Source organism: Mus caroli, chromosome 16 (assembly GCF_900094665.2).
Source record: "Mus caroli chromosome 16, CAROLI_EIJ_v1.1, whole genome shotgun sequence".
NCBI lineage: Eukaryota > Metazoa > Chordata > Mammalia > Rodentia > Muridae > Mus > Mus caroli.
Window position 1 is genome coordinate 32,051,432 of NC_034585.1, and position 18,538 is coordinate 32,069,969.

General features: G+C 43.8%; 1 protein-coding gene across 1 annotated transcript in view; it reads left to right on the top strand.

Annotated features, from left to right (window-relative positions):
- Positions 1 to 1,452: 1,452 nt before the first annotated feature.
- The window catches only part of Hacd2 (3-hydroxyacyl-CoA dehydratase 2), an 89,747-nt gene continuing 72,661 nt past the window's right edge, over positions 1,453 to 18,538 (top strand). The window contains exons 1-2 of the mRNA XM_021185030.1: positions 1,453 to 1,664; positions 4,859 to 4,976. Of these exons, the coding sequence (XP_021040689.1) occupies positions 1,510 to 1,664; positions 4,859 to 4,976 (273 nt within the window). The 5' untranslated portion in view covers positions 1,453 to 1,509. The remainder of the gene's footprint in view (positions 1,665 to 4,858; positions 4,977 to 18,538) is intronic.

Sequence of the window (18,538 nt, forward strand, 5' to 3'; positions counted from 1 at the left end):
TCCCGAGTGCTGGGATTAAAGGCGTGCGCCACCACGCCCGGCTCAAACTTACTTCTTTTTTTTTTGTTTTTTTTTGTTTTTGATTTTGGGAGACAGGGTTTCTCTGTGTAGCCCTGGCTGTCCTGGAACTCACTCTGTAGACCAGGCTAGCCTCAGAAATCCGGCTGCCTCTGCCTCCCGAGTGCTGGGATTAAAGGCCTGCACCACCACCGTCCAGCTCAAACTTACTTCTTTTTACAACTTGTTCTCCCAAGCAATCTGAATGCTCCTTTTACCTTCCTTTAAAACCAAATGTTCTACCCAACACATTGCACCAACTCTAAAATATTCTGAGAATTCAGTGTTCATCACTTCAATTATTATCACATTGGCTTAAATCACTATCATTGTGACCTGGATCATTGTAATAATTTTCTGATACCACTTTTCACCAGCTAATTCATATCGATTCATTCCCGGATCCTTCTGTGTAATCTCTTGGAGACTGACGACGTTTCTTTCTTTCATTTATTTTGAAATATGTATATTTTCCAATACAACCTTGTATATGCTCCACAAGTACTTCTTGGAATCAATACATATTTTATTGCATTACATAAATCCCAGTATATTTATGAACACTGATAGCAAGGTACTTTTTATGAAGAAAGTACTAAAAAAAGAAATGAGTGGGGTCAGCAGATTAAAGGAGCTTTCAGAAGTTATTTCTGATCTAACTCAGTAGGAGTGTTTCCCTCCCACCTAGCCCATAACCTGTAGGTATAAACAACTCTTTACTGCCTTACAAGGTCCACACTAACCACAGATTGACCTTAATCCTCTTTAATAAAAAGCAGGCCTACAAATGGAGAAAAACTGGCTAACCTTTAGCGACTCTTGGGAGTGTCCAACAGAGCAGGTAAAAAAAGAAAAAAAAAAAATCAAAAGACAGGGAAGAAATTGTTGAAGGCTATTTCCCCAAGTTGGCTACAATTAGAAGAGAAAGATAATATGTTACAAAAATGCTGGTTCCTTCTGCTCTCTGAACAGGACACGCAGCTTAACTGACGTCAATCACCCTCTAGCTACTTGGGCAACTGTGTACAGGGGTAAAGATATGGTACCTGGGAGAGGCTAAAGTTACCGAGGACCAGGACATATCATTTGGATCCAGCAGGAAGAGATGGTCATAAGATAGCAAATGACCAGAGACAAATTATCCGTAAGAACAGGCCTGGCAAGTGAGGCCCAGGTTCACATTAACCTGATCAAACCTGGCGCTGGATAGCCACACGGATTGTGCGCCGGAAGTTGGGAGGAAATTACCCCTATCCAAGATGGCGGCGGTTACGGAGACCAGCGCCTGGAGAGTCTTTGCCCTCATCCAAGATGGCGGCCCCCGTGGGCGCTGTCCCGGCTCCGCCCCGTGCCGCGGCCCCGCCTCTCCCTCGTCCCTTCCTCCGCCCCCTCGCAGAGCCCAGTCGGGTCTGAGGTGCAGGCGCGAGGAGAGCGGGGCTGCGGGCGCTTGACATGGCGGCAGCGGCGGCGACTGCAGCGACCAAGGGGAATGGGGGCGGCAGTGGCCGAGCCGGGGCTGGCGACAGTAGCGGTGCGCGGAAGAAGAAGGGCCCCGGGCCTGTGGCCACGGCGTACCTGGTCATCTACAATGTGGTGATGACGGCGGGGTGAGGCTGGAGCTCCCTCCCCGGGGAGGCGGGGAGCGAGCTCTGTGGCCCGCGGGGTCGGACCCGCAGCCCGGGGCGGCCGCGGGGCGAGCGTGGGGCAGGCTGGCCGCAGAGCTGCCTGGCCAGGGCCGCGGCGGGGCGAGCGAGCGGGCGGGCGGGCGGGCGAGCGGGCCACAGGTGCGGTGCGGTGCGGCGCGGCGGAGGCCAGCCCCGGGCGGCCGGTCAGCACTGCCCCAGCCCGGCGAGGAAGCCGGCCTGGCTGCGGAGATCATTCATTTAGGCGGCCGCTTTCAAAACCCAGGCGGGAGCGTTCGTCTGGGAGGCGGTAGGAACGCGGTCGAAGTTTTCCGCCAGCCGCCCGAGTCGGAGCGGTCCGAGACCCGGGCGGAGACTTTGGAGGGGGATTACGTAGACTTTCTTGGGGCAAGTTGAGGTAGGGAGAGAATCGACTCTGGGGATGGTGTCTACCCCATTTCAAGTCTGTCTCTTCCTAGCAGGGTGTTTAGTTCCAGTTCTCACACAACTCGCCCTAGGACTTTGAAGAAACCTGCTTCTTTCTCTGGGTCTCTAAGTGGGTTTGGTTTTTTTGTTTTTTGTTTCCCCCCAGTTAGGTAGAGTTGGGCTAGGTGAATCCAGTTTCGCAATCCGGTGGTTTTGGTGAGCTGGATCATCATATAAATTTAAATTGTCAGGAAACTCCTAAGTCGTAAAACTATTTAGGTGCACTTTCTCCTGCCTTCTGTTACCCCTTTCTTCTTTCTTTTCCCGTTTTGTTTTGTTTTTGTTTAAAAAAAAAAAAAAAAAAAAAGACCAGAACTCATTATGTAGTCCTGGCTCGCCTGGAACTTGTGATTCTCCTGCCTCAGTCTTGTGACTGTTGGAATTAGAGGCCTGTGCCACTCTTGACTCCCTAGCAAGCATTCATCCGTTTGTTTACTGGTGCTGGCGATTGAACTTAGGGCCTCACACTTGCTTGTACTCTACTACTGAGCTATCACTATGGCTTTTTTTTTTTTTTTCTGTAAGACTTTCAAGTATACAGAAAAAATTTAAAACTGTATTTTGAAAATCCAGTCTTAATTGTCTTTTACAGTAGGAAATACGTTGGCAGGGATCAAAACTTAAAATATACATCAAATCACTTTACTTGAATCAGCTAATTTTGTATGTTCCTCAGATGCTGGTATTAGCACAGGCCAATAATACATACTTGCACAAACGTTGTAAGCCTAAAGTTATTATGTTGCTTTTTAATGAAGAAATAGGCTTTGGAGGGTGGTAAGCTGATTGTTAGTATTCCAGATAGGAGGTGTTGAAACATAGGCTCAGGCTGGGCATGGTGGATCTCTGAGTTAAAGAACAGCCTGGTCTACAGAGCAAGTTTCAGGATAGCCAGGGCTACACAGAGTAATCCTGTCTCAAAGAAAAACAAAAAGAAAAAAAGAAAAAGAAAAGAAAGGAACACAGGCTTGCATATGATTATACAAGTTCTCAGAATCCCTGGATCTAAACTTAGGTCAATAGAGAATTGTTGCAGATACAAGTTGTTGTTCTCATAAATGTTCCCAGATTTTTTTTTTTAGAAGAACATTTAGGACTCTCTCTATACACATATATGTAAGATTCCTGTTCTAGCAAAGATGTTGGTAGAAGCATTGTATTGAAGAGGGATGTCACAGTCCTCTGATGAGGAAAGACCTCCTTGCTGGGCGATGGACACAAGAATGAGGAGTAGGGTCTTTCTTATTTATGTTTGTGAGTATTCTGTCGCTTTCTTCAGACCCACCAGAAGAGGGCATCAGATCTCATTTACAGGTGGCTGTGGGCCACCATGTGGCTGCTGGGAACTGAACTCTGGAAGAGCAGGTCAGTGCTCTTAACCACTGAGTCATCTCTCCAGCCCAGAAATCGGAATTTTGAGAGGGAAGTTAATGCTTTAATCAACTTGAGCATTAATTTATTATAGACTTGATAATAACATTATATCAAACATTAGTTAAAAACTTGAACATTAATTTGTTACTGCCCATGCTGGCCAGTTAAGCTAGTAAGGAATTTATTTCTTCTATTATAAACCCTTATTTAATGTCCCTCTATGATAGTTTGTAGGCGTAAAACATATATACTGTTGCCTAGTTGAGTGTGTACATTTAGTTGAATCTGCTCTTTCTGAGGTGGGCCTTAATGACCAGGTTCCATTTGCTTCCTTATAGAATTTAACAGGAAGCCACAAGGCCTAATATTAATTTTTGAGGAGGAAGGTCAAGCAGAAAGGTAACACCCACAACTGGATGTCCTGGTGCTTTCTGGTTTCGTGGGTTTCTAATCAATACACTCATTGATCTCTTCTCATTTGGTCTTGAGAAATTGAAAACTATCTGTTTTCAAGGGCAACTTTTATTCATATTTTGTATGTAATTTAAATAAGAAAGATCACGACATATGGACCTGTCCCACTGAGGCACTTGTATAAAATAGTTTAAAGTATTTTTCCGTCTAAATATTATTAAAGACCCTTTAACAGCATAAATCAATTAAAATTGAGCCCCTCGTTCCATTAGGCTTCCTGGGAGCTGATTGCACTGCACAAAGACCATAATAACTTACTCCCTTTGCGTTGGCCTTGTTCTCAGCAGGCAGGTTTATCAGAGCCAAGTTCTAGACAAGTGAGCTGCCGCCATGTAGTTTTATTTTACAGATGCTGTAGGTAGTGTAACACTTATTTGTGTTACAGTGTGGCCTTGGTGAAGGACACTTGATTTCTATACCACACTTGAAATAATCCACATGCAAAAAGGGAAGGTTGGTTTTGGTGCAAAGTTTGGCGATTGCGTCCCGTCTCACAGTTGAGGGCCTCCTTACATTGGGTCAGTGACACAGCAGGGACAGAACTGTTCACCTCATGACCATGCCACAGAAGAGAGAAGGAAAGAGGTCTGGGGTCCCACAGGCTCTGTCAGGGCATGTCCCTGATGACTTAAATACATCTCACTAGGTCTCAGCTCTTAATGGTGCCACCTCCCAATAATGTCACTCGGCACCATGCCCTTCATGTGGGCAGCACACCACAGCACTTGGTAAATCTCGGGTCTTTTTCATTCTTTTGAACTTGCTCTGCTATTCCTATGTCTTTATTGTCTTGAGTCCAGCATACTCTTGTTTTCCTCTCCTAATTGTACTTTGTTTTTTACTAGGTGGCTGGTGATAGCAGTTGGGCTGGTGAGAGCATACCTGGCTAAGGGGAGCTACCATAGCCTTTATTATTCAATAGAAAGGCCTTTGAAGTTCTTCCAAACAGGAGCCTTACTGGAGGTACGTTTGAGATTTTTGTCACTAATTTCAAATGTTATAAGTAGAAAATATGATACTTATAACCATTACTAAGTATGATAAAATATGCTGAAACAGCCCTATCCTTATTGGATTTGCTTTAAATTTGGAAATTTTGTTTTATGAAATTGATGGTCTTTGAAATACTAAGGAAAAAAATTAAAATTCCATGTAATGTATTGCTTGGAATATGTTTTATCGCCAGCTTTATAGGAAATCAAATGATGCAAACTTCTTTGAGGATTTTGAGAGATTCTAGAAGTGCCCTGGGAAAGTGTTGACAGGCTCAGATACTTTCAGGGTCCATATAACAGGAACGGTGAGCATATTTGGTGGAGGTGGTGTATTGATGATAATAGACAGGAGATTGAACTGAACCTGTCCGAGGCATCCACATTATCGAAGGCTTTTGAAGGACACTAGAGATTCGCAGTGAGTTTGGTGGTTCTGTGCTTGCCTTGGTCCTCTTTCCTGAGTCAGTGTAGTCTGCGTTGTAAGTGCAGCTGAGAGAAATCCAACTCAAACAATTTTAGGAATAAAGGGATCTTCTGGTCTGAAGCTGATAAAGAAAACTATGGGCTGGAGAGATGGCCCAGCAGTTAAGAGCCCTCGCTGCTCTTTCCAGAAGCCCTGGGTTTGATTCCCCCAACACCCACATGGCGGCTCACAACTGTCATGTCCCCAGCTCCACGGGATCTGATGCCTTCTTTTGACCTCCAAGGGCACCTGTCACGCACATGGAAAAACAGTCATAAAAATAAGTTAGTAAAATAATTTTTTTAAAAGATAAAATGTTAACATACAAAATGGAAGAAATAGCTCAGTATTGAGAAGCAATGTTTGACTTTGTTTCTCTTTGTGATTGTCTGAGGCTCTGCTAGTGGTGATAGTCATGATGGGAGGAGGGTCCGGTTTCAGAGCATCTGTGTCAGACAGAGCATCTGTGTCAGACAGACAGAGCACTAGGCAGGGCTGCGGTTGGCCCTTTCTATACCAACTTAGACTCTTGCTTGTGGTGTTCAGGGCTTACCCACAGGTGTTGAGCACAGGCCCGTTTTTCTGGACTATAGATTTTGGTAGTGGGAAGTGGGGCTGAGGACAGTTTGAGACATGCAAAATCAAAAGCTCTGCATTTGTTGTGATGAAATCCTTTGGGTAGTCCAGAGGACATGATACACAGTTTTATTTCCTCGTTCTCCAGGACAAACTCAGCGTGACATTTGTGTCTCAATGGCAGTTTAAAACCCGAACTAGGGAGCAGTGTTTAAGAAAAAAATAACTTATCCCTGAGAGGTATTCTCATCCTCACTGTCAAAAGCAGAAAGTAGAAAGTAAGCTCTCTGTCCTTGTGCCTTGTGCCTGTCGGGGTGCCGAGGCCACTTGGGCATCCCCTCCAGCACTCGCACCCACCAGCCGCGGGTACCAGCTTAGCAGACTGGCCTTTTATTCCTGGCCCACCATTTTGATTTGGAAAAGAATTAGGTTGCAGTGAGTTTCTCGGTTTTTTTCCTGCTCAAACAGTGTGAGCCCAAGAAAACCAGCAGATGCTAGTGTGCATCCTCTTTAAGCTTAGAGCCTTGGGGTTCTGTGAAAGGGGGAGAAATAAATAAGTAACACTTTGTCACCTAGTCACACATTGTTTCCTCAGCTGCAGAGATCCCTCACTCCTGAGATCAGGGCCATCAGAAACAAAGAAGGGAGCTGCTCACAGTTGGAGCACTTCAGTGAGTCATGAGGGGAGTTCCTTGAAGATTTATAATATCAAAATACAAGTTTTAAAATTTAAGCATGTCTTAGGGAAAGTAAATAAATAGCATAATACAAATTCACTCCAGAGCCGAGCCTTAGACTTGGATGATTAGCCTGTTCATCTCTGCTGAGTTTTATAATAGGGATTTAAGAAATAAATTAATTTTTTTTCTTTTTCTTTGTCAGTCTCCACTAAAAACTTATTACATGACAAATCCTGGATTTGGTTTTAAGAAAAAAATTATGCCCCAAAATGGAAACATCTTTGAACCCACCCTTCCTTAAGAGAGAAAGAGACAATGGAAATGACTGTGTATAATGAAGCGATGGTTCTAGAGACAAGCAGAAGATGAAGGCCGCAGAGGTCGGTGGAGGCAGGAGCCTCTAACTAGGCTGTAGGGAGAGCCGGCTGTGATGCACTTCTTGGATGGTACTTAAGAAGGGCTTCGTGACTTACAGCAAACATGGTGTAATCATCAGATGTGTGTGTGGCTTAATTATTATACTATACTGCATTACATGATAGGATGAGACCATTCATTAATCTAGATAAGTTAGCTACTCTTACCTGTGTGCTGACTGATGTTCTTTAGTGGAGCCTTTGGGGAAGGGCTTAAAAAAGAAATATAAGTCAGTTGTTCCCAAGAAATTCCAGATCTTTTTAGGAATAAGTTCCTTTTTAGGAACTCAGACCTTCGGAAGAGCAGTCAGTGCTTTTAACCACTGAGCCATCTCTCTAGCCCCCCAAAATAGCTTACTTTCTGAGGAACTTTATTTATGTATTTATTTATTTTTGCAGAATGGATACATTGAATTGGTGGTAAAACATTGTTGTTGTTTTTTTTTAGGAGGTATCATGCACATACCAGGCTAATACTCTTAACACTGAGCTATGTCGTTAGCTCAGAGGTTTTAATAAAATTGACAGAAACCTCAACTTTATTTTACCTACTTATCCAAGAACATGTTAAGGTTTTTTTTTTTCCCAATTTTTTATTAGATATTTTCTTCCTTTACATTTCAAATGCTATCCTGAAAGTCCCCTATATCCTCCCCACACCCTGCTCCCCTATCCAGAGTATTTTTTTAATAAATAAATTTCAAAATTATTTTACAGATAGTATTTAAGTGTTTGGTTAATGAATACTGTGAGCCCTTGCTAAAAAGGAACTAACTTAAAGCCTGGAGAGGGCTCTGGCAGTACAGGCACCTAGCATGCACAAGGCCTGGCATGTATACACTCCACAGCAAAACAGAGCAAGCAGACAAACAAAAGCCTACAGTTTTGTTGGGGAGGTGATTGTATGAGGGCTGTTGGCTGGAGATCAGGGAAACCTCCTCACTTAACCATCAAAAGGGACCTGTTGTCTTTAGCATATTCTATAAATAAAAATCAAGGGCAGGAATGTAGCTGGGCTGCAGGGATGGCCCAGACTCGGGCTGAAACAACCTAGTGAGCCCAGGTGTTCATGCTTCATCACTTTTATCTGCCATTCTCCCTGTGCACGCTGGCTTCCTGTTTCCAGTGCCAGGTGATAATAACAATTATGTAGCTCTTGGAGCCAAGATGAGCACAGCTAGCTGGAAGCAGAGCGTTAGTTCTATATCTTAGTGAGGAGCTAGTGGGTTCAGCTTGGATCACTTGTGATCCTAGATGGTCACTTCTAGGCAGGAAGCAAGACTGCAGTGATGATCCAGAAAGGGAGGAGGGGAAGGGAGGGACAGCTTTTAGAGTAAGATACTAGATGAAGCTAAGAAGAATCTTACTAAAGTTTTCACAAGACACACGATAGAATGAACGTGTTGTATCTTATTATATATAATATATACATGTGTGTGTGTATATATAGATATATACACACACACACATATATATCTTGTTTTGTGTGGAAGGGAGCACTGGGAGTTGAACCCAGGACCTTCCACATACCAGGTTAATACTGTTAACAGTGTTGATAATTATATATAATAATGTTTAATTTATTTATCTATGGAGTTTTGCTGTATTTTTTTTTAAGTGGATTTTCCGGCTGGTCTCCCTGTCCTGGGTTTAAGCAATCCTCTGCCTCAGCCTTTCAAAGCACTGGGCCTGCAAACATACACCATCATATCTGGCTTTAGTATGATTTATAAACTGTAAAAGTTAATAATCAGTATTTTAGGCCAAGAGATCAGAGTACACATAATATAATGTACCTCGGGTCAAGTCTTGAGTCATCTGTGCTGGTTAACATGAGCAGCATCAGCATCCTTTTAAATCCCACTCACAGATTACAAAATGTGATAGATGAATTGTTGGTGGATGAGTTATTGGTGGTGTATCCCACTGGGTGAACCGTGAAGCGTGATGTGAGAGCGGAAGGCAGACACAGCGTCAAGGGATGATGTGAGTCCTTTGACCTGAAGTGTCTAGCACACAGTCTGTAGAGGCTGAAGATTAGTGGAAGTGACTGCTAACAGGTACAGGATTTCCTTTTAAAGGGATGGAAATGTAACTAGTGATTGCACAACTGTGTGACTGCAGTGATCAGAGACACTGAATTGCACACTTAGTTTGGGTGGTTGTAGTGTAGTGAATTATATCTGGCTGTAAAGATGCTGCTTGTCTAAAGTGTTCTGTGGGTTGGTTCTTTCTCGTTTTGGCTTTGGATTCATGGTAGTCACACATTGATAAGACAGAATTTCTCCAGCCTGACCAAGTAGAGACTGAATATTAGCATGGGATAATCGAGTTTATGATTGAGTCCCAGGGTCAGTTCCTAGTACTACACACACAAATGCTAGGTTGGAGTTACAGTCGTGGTAGCTTAGTTGTTGTTTGCTTTTTATCATGTTTTGTTTTGGACTGGGATTGAACCTTGGATCTCATGCATGCTACATAAGCACCATACCACTGAATTTTATCTCTAGCCTTCCCTTTAAAACATTTGATTTGGACAAGCAAGATGGCTTAGTGGGTAAAGACATTTACTGCACAAGCTTGGGGACCTGAGCTCATTCCTGGGAACCCACATGATGGAGGGAGAGAACTGACGCCACAAAGTTGTCATCTGACCTTGACACACATGCTCCTACACACTAATATTACAGTTTTTAAAAAACAAAAACCGTTTCTTCTGAGACAGTGTCTTACGATGCCCAGGTTGCCCTTTAGCCCCATCTATAGCCCAGCCATGCCTCGAACCTGAGGCCCTTCTGTCTCATCCTCATGAGTGGAGAGGACTGACTGTAGGCCTGTACGGGAGGTCTGGCCAGAATGGCAGTTTAAACTGGTTCCTAGGCAAAGCTGGATTGCTGAATGCTTTGGGTTAAAATAGGAGTGCTTGTTGGCTGTGTCCCAGGCCTGGGAGTTTGTTTCTTTGCTTAAACCTGTTTGGCTGGTAAAAGCCATGTTGATTGCTATGCACCTCATTTGTCTACCTCTGTCCTGGTCCTTTTGCCTCCTAGTCCCCTCCGGATCCTTCTGCTGTGTAGAACCCCTTTGTCTACAATAAGGGGAAACAAGTAGGTGTTTTCCTTACCTTTTCTTAGAGTTGATCTATGGCTGGTTTTGAAAAGCAGAATTAGTTTGGGGTGCTGTGAGAGACCGCAGACCTTCTGTCACATCTTGAAACCCCACTGGCACATTCTCGGCTCTACTTCTGTATTCTAGTCAGAGTCTACATGCCTCACTTCTCCCCTTCAGATCCCTAATGAAATTGGAAATGGATTTGAATGCCTTTTAAGACAGAGGAACATCTTAACTACAGTGTCTTTAAAAAGAAGGCTTCAGTTTATCCCCCTGAGTGTTTCTGGTCCTGTGGCTCAAACCTTGTCTGTCTGCTGTTCTCATGTTAGCTTCCAAGGTGTGTCCATAAGAGAGCTACATGCTTCAGGCACATTACCAGTTTGCTTCTGTGAACTGGTCTGGGGATAGTTCACAAGAGACCACTTTTTCCTCTTTGTGGGAACCTGTTGATTTTCCAAAACCAGTTTTATGTCTTAAGGGATGTTTGGAACAATCTGCATACACTTGTTAGACTCCCTTTATTCTGAAGATTGCTTTTAAGAGGACAGATCTCTAAACGAGTTTGGAAAGGCTAGCAGAACCAGTTATGTGGGGTCATCTAGTACAAACTTGTCGAACAACCCAGAAAAACCAGCTTCAGAAACGGTGAGAATGGGATGGGAGAAAACGCACTTGGATGTAAAGTGTCACAACATTTGACAGGAAGAGGGAGTCTGTAGGAAATAGGAGCCCACCCACACAGGTGTCATTGCTTGACAACGGAGCAAATAGAAGTTAAACAATACAGTGCTCACAGAAGCGAGGAAGCTAATGACTTTAGAACAGAGTGTGCTAAAATTAAAAAGGAAAGCCAAAACCAACATCAACTACCCTAAATATATTCACAGTGACTGCAGGGCAGGAAGGAGACTGTAGTGAACTAAGCAGTAACCCAAAGGCTTAGGAGAGTGGTTATTTCCAGTCACAGAGCATCAGGTAAAGCAGGCTCAGAGCAGAAGCCATTGAGAGTTGTGTAGAGTTCACCATTTGAGAGGTAAAAAAACCATCATTCGATCTGGGCTGCCTGGCACAGCATAGATGTGTTATACTGATGGACTGGCTAGGCAGTGCATGGCACTAGATCAGGGAGGCGGAAGTCTGTTAGTGTTAGAACCTGTGTGTCCACAGAACTGACAGCAGGAATAAAACCTTTAAATGAGTAAGACTATCCAAAAAATAGAAAAATTAGAATGTATAATTAAAGTAATTGTGAAAGAAAAAAACCATCCAGAGATGTTTCTGAACTAAAAGGCTGGTTATTGACAGTTTATGGCAAACCACAGAGGAGCTTTTCTGCCAGGAAAGAAAACCTTACTCCTTCTGAATTTCTCTTTAAGTTCTTAAACTTAGAACAAAGGTCACAGCTTTAGAAGGAGAGACTTGGAATGAAACAGTAAAAGCAACTAAGAACCGTACACTTGGACCTTTCAGGAAACAGAATCCATGCAGGGCTAGGTGAGAACGCTAGCCTCCTAGCCTCCTAAGGAGACACCGTCTCCTCCAGGTGGAGGCATTCTCATAGCGCCGGACTCGGGGAGAGAATCCAAGTGCATGCAGCTGTCCACAGAAAGAATACATTCTTCAGCTCTGTGTATCTGAGCTTTCTGCTTAACAGTGTCTCAGATCTGTGCTGTTCAGTACAATAGCCACTAGTCACATGGTTGTGGATGAGGCTTGAGATGAGGCTGGTAGGATTGAGAAACTAAAATTTTTTTAAAAAAGATTTGTTTATTTTATATATGTGAGTACACTGTCCCTGTCTTCAGATATACCTGAAAAGTGCATTGGATCCTATTACAGATGGTTGTGAGCCACCATGTGGTTGCTGGGAATTGAACTCAGGACCTCCAGAAGAGCAGTCAGTGCTCTTACCTGCTGAGCCACCTCTCCAGCCCCGAGAAACTAACTTTTAAATTTCATTTCCATTCTGGTAGGCACATATGACTAGTGAGTGATGTCTGCACAGCCCAGGATAAGTAGATCCTGATCTAGATTGCAGACTGCCCAGTTGGAATTTCCTGAGTTTAGATTCTGCCAGAACAGAAGGGAAGGAAGGATGGTGAATGAGGCAAGGGAGAGGGGACTGCTATAAATGGTGTGTCACTTGAACTTTGGAAGCTTCTTTATTCATATGTTTCGAACAACGGGGCGTATATTAAAATATGTGTGTGTGTGTGTTCAGATTAGGGAAATGTGTAGTATAAAAACAAAATCTGTGGGTGCTGGAGAAGGGCTCAAAGGGCATGTGTCAGACCATTGTGGGTGCTGCCCTTGGGGGCGGGAGGTGCAGGGTCTGAATAAGAGATGTCTGAGTCTACTTTCTGTGCTTTATTATACATTTACTTACCTCTCATATGAATCTTGAAAGACACAGTACAACCTATGTAATAGCATGCAATGGAGAACAGGATAGGTGAGGAAAATAGGGTTAAAACAGTGTAAATAAAGACAGCTTAGACAGATCATGAATTCTGTCTGACATCCTGGCTTGAGAGCTTGGGGTCAGGGACACATAACTGAGATCTGTATTTGCTGCACAGATCTACAGAAGTGGAGAATGACAAGGCAGGGGCTGCAAGTCCCAGGTTCAGTCTCAGCACCCATAGCCCACTTACCTCCCAACTGTTTTAACTGTTTTAACTCCAGCTCCAGATGAGCTGTTGCCTGTACCAGCATCTGTGGGCATCAGACATGTATGTGAAGACTAAATTATATACATGGATGCAAAACACTTATACACAGAAAGTAAAAATAAATAAATCTTAAAAACAGAGAGCATGACAGGAGAATTACAAAAAGCTTACCTGACGACAGACAAATAGCATAAATAACTGCTCTGCCATAGTATATCTGACACCCTGGTTTCAACTCTCAGCGCCACAGAAAGGTAGGTGCAAGAGATGGTTTGATGAGCAAATGTTTATCTGAACAGAGAAACACTGTATAGAGAAGATGTTTCTCTGAATAGAGAAACACTGTATAGAGAAGATGTTTCTCTGAACAGAGAAACAATGTATAGAGAAGATGTTTCTCTGAACAGAGAAACAATGTATAGAGAAGATGTTTCTCTGNTTCTCTGAACAGAGAAACAATGTATAGAGAAGATGTTTCTCTGAACAGAGAAACAATGTATAGAGAAGATGTTTCTCTGAACAGAGAAACAATGTGTAGAGAAGCTGGCAGAAGTGCTTGAGAAGTTGCTAGATATAGAACTCTGCAGACACAAGTGTCAGGACTGTAGCCACCCGCCTGCCACAGGAACTGGGTTCCTGAGTGGGAGGCGGGAGCTGTAAAGGAGGAATCGGCAAGAGAAGAAAGGAGACCAAGACAGATTTCTGATCAAGGCCCAATGTTTAACTAAGAGTCTGTGCTTACAAAGTGGGGGAGGCCCATCCCCTGCCAAGCCAGGCTTCTTGATGCTTTGTTGCCAAGTTGTTAGCACTAATCTGCCAGAGCAGTTAGCATTAGGTCTTCAATTCCACAGGTTGTCAGCTATCTCAGGAATATCTCAGGAAGACAGGTTCAGTTCAGCCTCTCAGCTGGTAGGGGCGCTCAGGTAACAGAGCAATAGAATGGAAGACTCCACACCAGGTGGTCTCATTCACAGTGGCCCTTGGGGAGGCTACAGACTTAGGCAGTTTAGGTTGGTTAGCATGGTGACCTGCTCTCTCTGGGCCTACACGTGTTGTGAGCAGTGAGCACACTGGATTAAATTCTCTGTTTCCTTCAGTGTTAAGTTCTGTGAGGCTTTAGCACTCCACTCTCAGAAAATGAAAAGTAAGCAATTAGTCAAGATAGTGCTACAAGATAGTGAAATTAAGTAACAATGAGAAAATATTGGCAACTAGGGAAATTTCACTTGTCTCCTTCAGTGGATGTAAAAGGATTTTGGAAGAACATTTGGGGTCACTGAAGGTGATCAGTAAATGGGCATTGTTTTCTTCCTGCTTATTTTGGCTTTTTGCTTATGTTCTAAACATTTAGAAAGGAGTTGGATGAGAAGGTGAGGAATAACCTGTTACTGAAGGCCAAGTTGGTAGGCATGCTCTCTGCTCCTTGCCGGACCCTGGAAGTGGTTCACACAACCCAGCACATCCTGGCCTGGACAGATCCATGAGAACCTAGGGTTCTTTTTTCAAGAACTTTTTTTTTTTTAAAAACACATTCATTGTTCAAGATACAGGTTTCATTATTGTTAGGTTTCAAAGCTGGGACAACTGGCCTAATTAACATGCCTAATTTAACTGTACCTAATTAACATCAAAGCAGTCCTCTCCAGGTTCACCCTGCATCTGCACCCTAGCTCAGTAGCAACTTGTTACTGGGCTGTCTGTCACCTGCGGGAAGGTAGCTATACATACTATCGCAAAAGCTATACTTTATTATGCTGAGGGCCATCACATAATGTTCACACTCTGAATTCCTAACTACCGCCTGCTAAGCCTATCTCCCCAAGGCTACTTACCTGTGTGATGCATTTTAGCTGAGGGTCTCTGATTTGAGGGTTAGGGTCCTAGGGGGATTCTCCAGCCGCAGGGCAGATCAAGGGTGATGTCTCTCTAGATGTGCAGAGCAGAGCACTGCTCTTGGTCTGCGTATATACTGTCCAGTAGGCATCATGGGGTTCTAGGACTGTGTCAGGTTATCTTGAGTGAGTGATGTTGTAAAAGGCATCTTTTACTGTGCTCATTACAAAGGCCCTCCTAGCTGGAATACTCCACTGCTGACCCTAAACTCTTTTTGTGCAGGTTGCTGGGCAGCCCTTCCCTATATAATCCAACCATTTTGGTTATCTGTCCTTTATATCTTTGGTCTCCTGGCTGCTGCACCTGGTTTCTCCTCTTCTTCCCGTCCCCTCCCCCTCTCCTCTCTTGATTCAGGGTCATGTCCCTGCCTCTGGCTATGCTCTCCCACAGGTCTACAATAAACCTCCTCCATCCTACTCAGGACCAGTCATGTTCCTTTTTCCTTTTATTTCTCTTCTCTTCTCTTCTCTTCTCTTCTCTTCTCTTCTCTTCTCTTCTCTTCTCTTCTCTTCCCTTCTCTTCTCTTCTCTTCTCTTCTCTTCTCTTCTCTTCTCTTCTCTTCTCTTCTCTTCTCTTCTCTTCTCTTCTCTTCTCTCATTCATCTGGTTTCAAAACAAAGGTACAAAAAGAATAACCAAAATGGTTGGATTATATAGAGAGGGCCCTGAGGGATGCTTGGGAGAACCTGGTGGCCAGGTCTGCTTTGATATGTTAATTAGGCATCTCACCCTTTGTCCTAGGCTGGAGACCTAAGGATACCGGTTCATATATGTGTACCACATATACCCACCCTTTCCTCTCCCCCTGCCCCGCTGGTCCCCTTCTATATAAAGGCACTTTATGGAAATTTCTGCTGAGACTGACACCCTAGTCATTCCTTCCAAATTTATTACCAGTTCAAGTCATCCTTTCCTGAGTTAAATAAAAAAGTGAAGAAAGGCCAGCAAGATTTTGAACAAACTCTGCTCATGGCCACCAGAGGAAGGAAAAGTGCTTCCTTCTGACAGAAGCTGCCATGGACACTCATTGTAAAAAGAGATAGAGCAGAAGGTGCATATTGTGTATAAGCTTCATGCCTGAAAGTTGTTCTGTTACCATTTTGCTGTCTGTCCCTCAAGACTACATGTTAGAGCTGGGAGCATAGCTCAGGGCATAGCACCTACTTAGCATAGGAAAGATCTTGGGTTTATTCCTCAGCACTAGGGGAAAGGTTACCTGTTACTGTTATATGCATGGATTTTAGGCAAAAATGGGATACAAATCTGTATATGGCATTATATTTTCCAAAACGAATCAAATTTTGATAAATGTACACAGTTAAGTATGTGCTGCTGCACAGAGGGAAGGACTCTAATAGTAGCTATGACTTGGGAGTGGCCCAGCTCTGGTTTCTGTTCTGTCTGGAAGTTCTGTCTGCTCTTGAGGCTGAACCCCCAGCACCTGCATGTTGAGCTATAGGCAGTTGAACCAGGAGAGCATACCTGACCCATACTGAGCTGGTCTGATTGTTCCCCTCCTCCCTGGGTTCCTGGTCACCTGACACGTGTTACACTCTATGTAGTGCTTTGTTGTTATTTCCTTACCTTAGATTAGGAATGGAATTGGAGGGGCTGGAGAGATGGCTCAGTGGTTAGGAGCACTGGCTGCTCTTCCAGAGGACCTGGGTTCAGTTCCCAGTAGCCACATGGTGGCTGACAACCATCTGTGACTACAGTTCTAAGGAATATGGGATCCTCTTTTGGCATCAGCCATGCATGTGGTGTACAGACAGACTTGTTGGCAAAATACCCATGCTTATTAAATAATGAAATAATTTTTAAAGATGACACTGTCTTTGTTAGGATTTCCGAGGCAACTTGAACTTTACAGCTTCTTGTTCCAATGTCTGGGATCCACATATAATCTGGGCCCTTCTAAAATGTTTGGGCCACTTCTCCAGCTCCGTCATCTGTAGCTCTCTAGGCTCTGGTCAACTGTGCTCCACTGCTGCTGCTGTTCTTTGTGGTCATCCCATGGTACTGATATCGTCAACACACTGGGGTTTTCCACTGCAGCTTTTCCCCAACAGCCTCTCATTGTCTCTTCTTGGTGCTAACCCTCAACTTCTTTGCATGACCCCATCAGTCCTGGCCTTCAACTGACACAGAGGCTGCAGCCTTTCCTGAGCCTCAGCTGCTCTCCATGACCCCTTCAAAGCCATTAGCATCTGGGTGATTCTTACACATTAACAAGTCTGGCTGCCAGCACAGGCCTATCTCTGGAACACAGCTTCTTTGTGCTCTCAGAAAACACTTTCTGAAAGATTTTACCGCAGTGATACTGGTCTCTTTAATCACTGCTGAATTTCTTAGCTTCAGATAACTAGCATCAGCTTACCCAGTAACCTGTTCTATTTTTGACTCTAAAGCCAAAGCAACATGACCCAAACTGCCAAGTTTTGCTGCTTGCTGGAGCTGGAGAATGGTCCCCTTGTTTTATTACATTTTCACCAGCCTTCTTTCTGTTTTCCAACTCCTTCACTGCCTAAGCTTGGCTCTCCTGGCACTTGCTTTGTAGACAGACTTTGAACTTAGAGATCTTCTGGATGCCTCTGTCTTCAGAGTGCTGGAACCAGAGGCATGTTTTACCATGCCTGGACTTAAGATTTAAAAACAAACAGACAAACAAAAAAACCCTGGGGGCTGGAGAGATGGCTCAGAGGTCAGAGGTCCTGAGTTCAATTCCCAGCAACCACATGGTGGCTTATAACCATCTATAATGGGATCCAATGCCCTCTACTGGTGTGTCTGAGGACAGCTACAGTGTGCTCACATACATGAAATAAATAAATAAATCTTTAAACAAAAAAACCCTGGGATTTGCTCTCTAGACTAATTTTGAACTAAGAGATCTGCTTGCCTCTGTCTCCTGGGATTAAAGGCATGTATGTATCTGTTGTTTGTAGTTTTAAATGCACGCTACTGACTTTGCCAGGAAACTGCAATGGCACTCTGGCCCCTCCTGACTCTCTTTTGTTCATCCCAGCTTAGCTCCGCTGCCAGCACTGACCTGGCTTCTCTCTATATACACCTTTGCTCCGAGGATGAAAAACACTCAGACAGCTTTATTACTTTAGAATTTGTCTGCTAGCACAATTGCTGGACTCAAATACCTTCCGCTTGGAAATGCATGCCCTTAACAGTTTATTATCTTCATCTCTCCTTAAGTCCTAAGCTTAATGGCTTATATCAGCTAGCCTCAGCTGACCTCCTTGGCCATTCACTGGTAGCAGAGGCCTCTGGTTCTAGCTTCCTGAGATCTTACTTGATTGCTGTGTCCTCCTTACAAAGCCTGGCCAAAAAGCTCCTCTTTCCCTGCATCTCCCTTTTCCTATTGGGACCCATAAGTCCCACCTGTACCTTCCATCCAGCAATTGCCTCCAGGCCTTCTTTATTGACAAAATCAAGAACCAATTAGGGAACCAGACCTTAGTATCAGCAACACCCCCTTAATGTAATACCATGCCTGGACCTATGCCTCAAAATCTGAATCAAAAGTGTGTGTCATCTCATGTCCAGATCCAAATTTTAAAAGCCTGTGTCTTCAGCCCCAAGGTCTGGATCATAGTTGTGTCCTCCATTTCTGGATTGTAGTTCATTCATTAGCCAAGTTGACAACCAAGAATAGCCATTGTAATATTTCTGTCTTAGTTAGGGTTTTACCCCTGCAAACAGATGCTATGA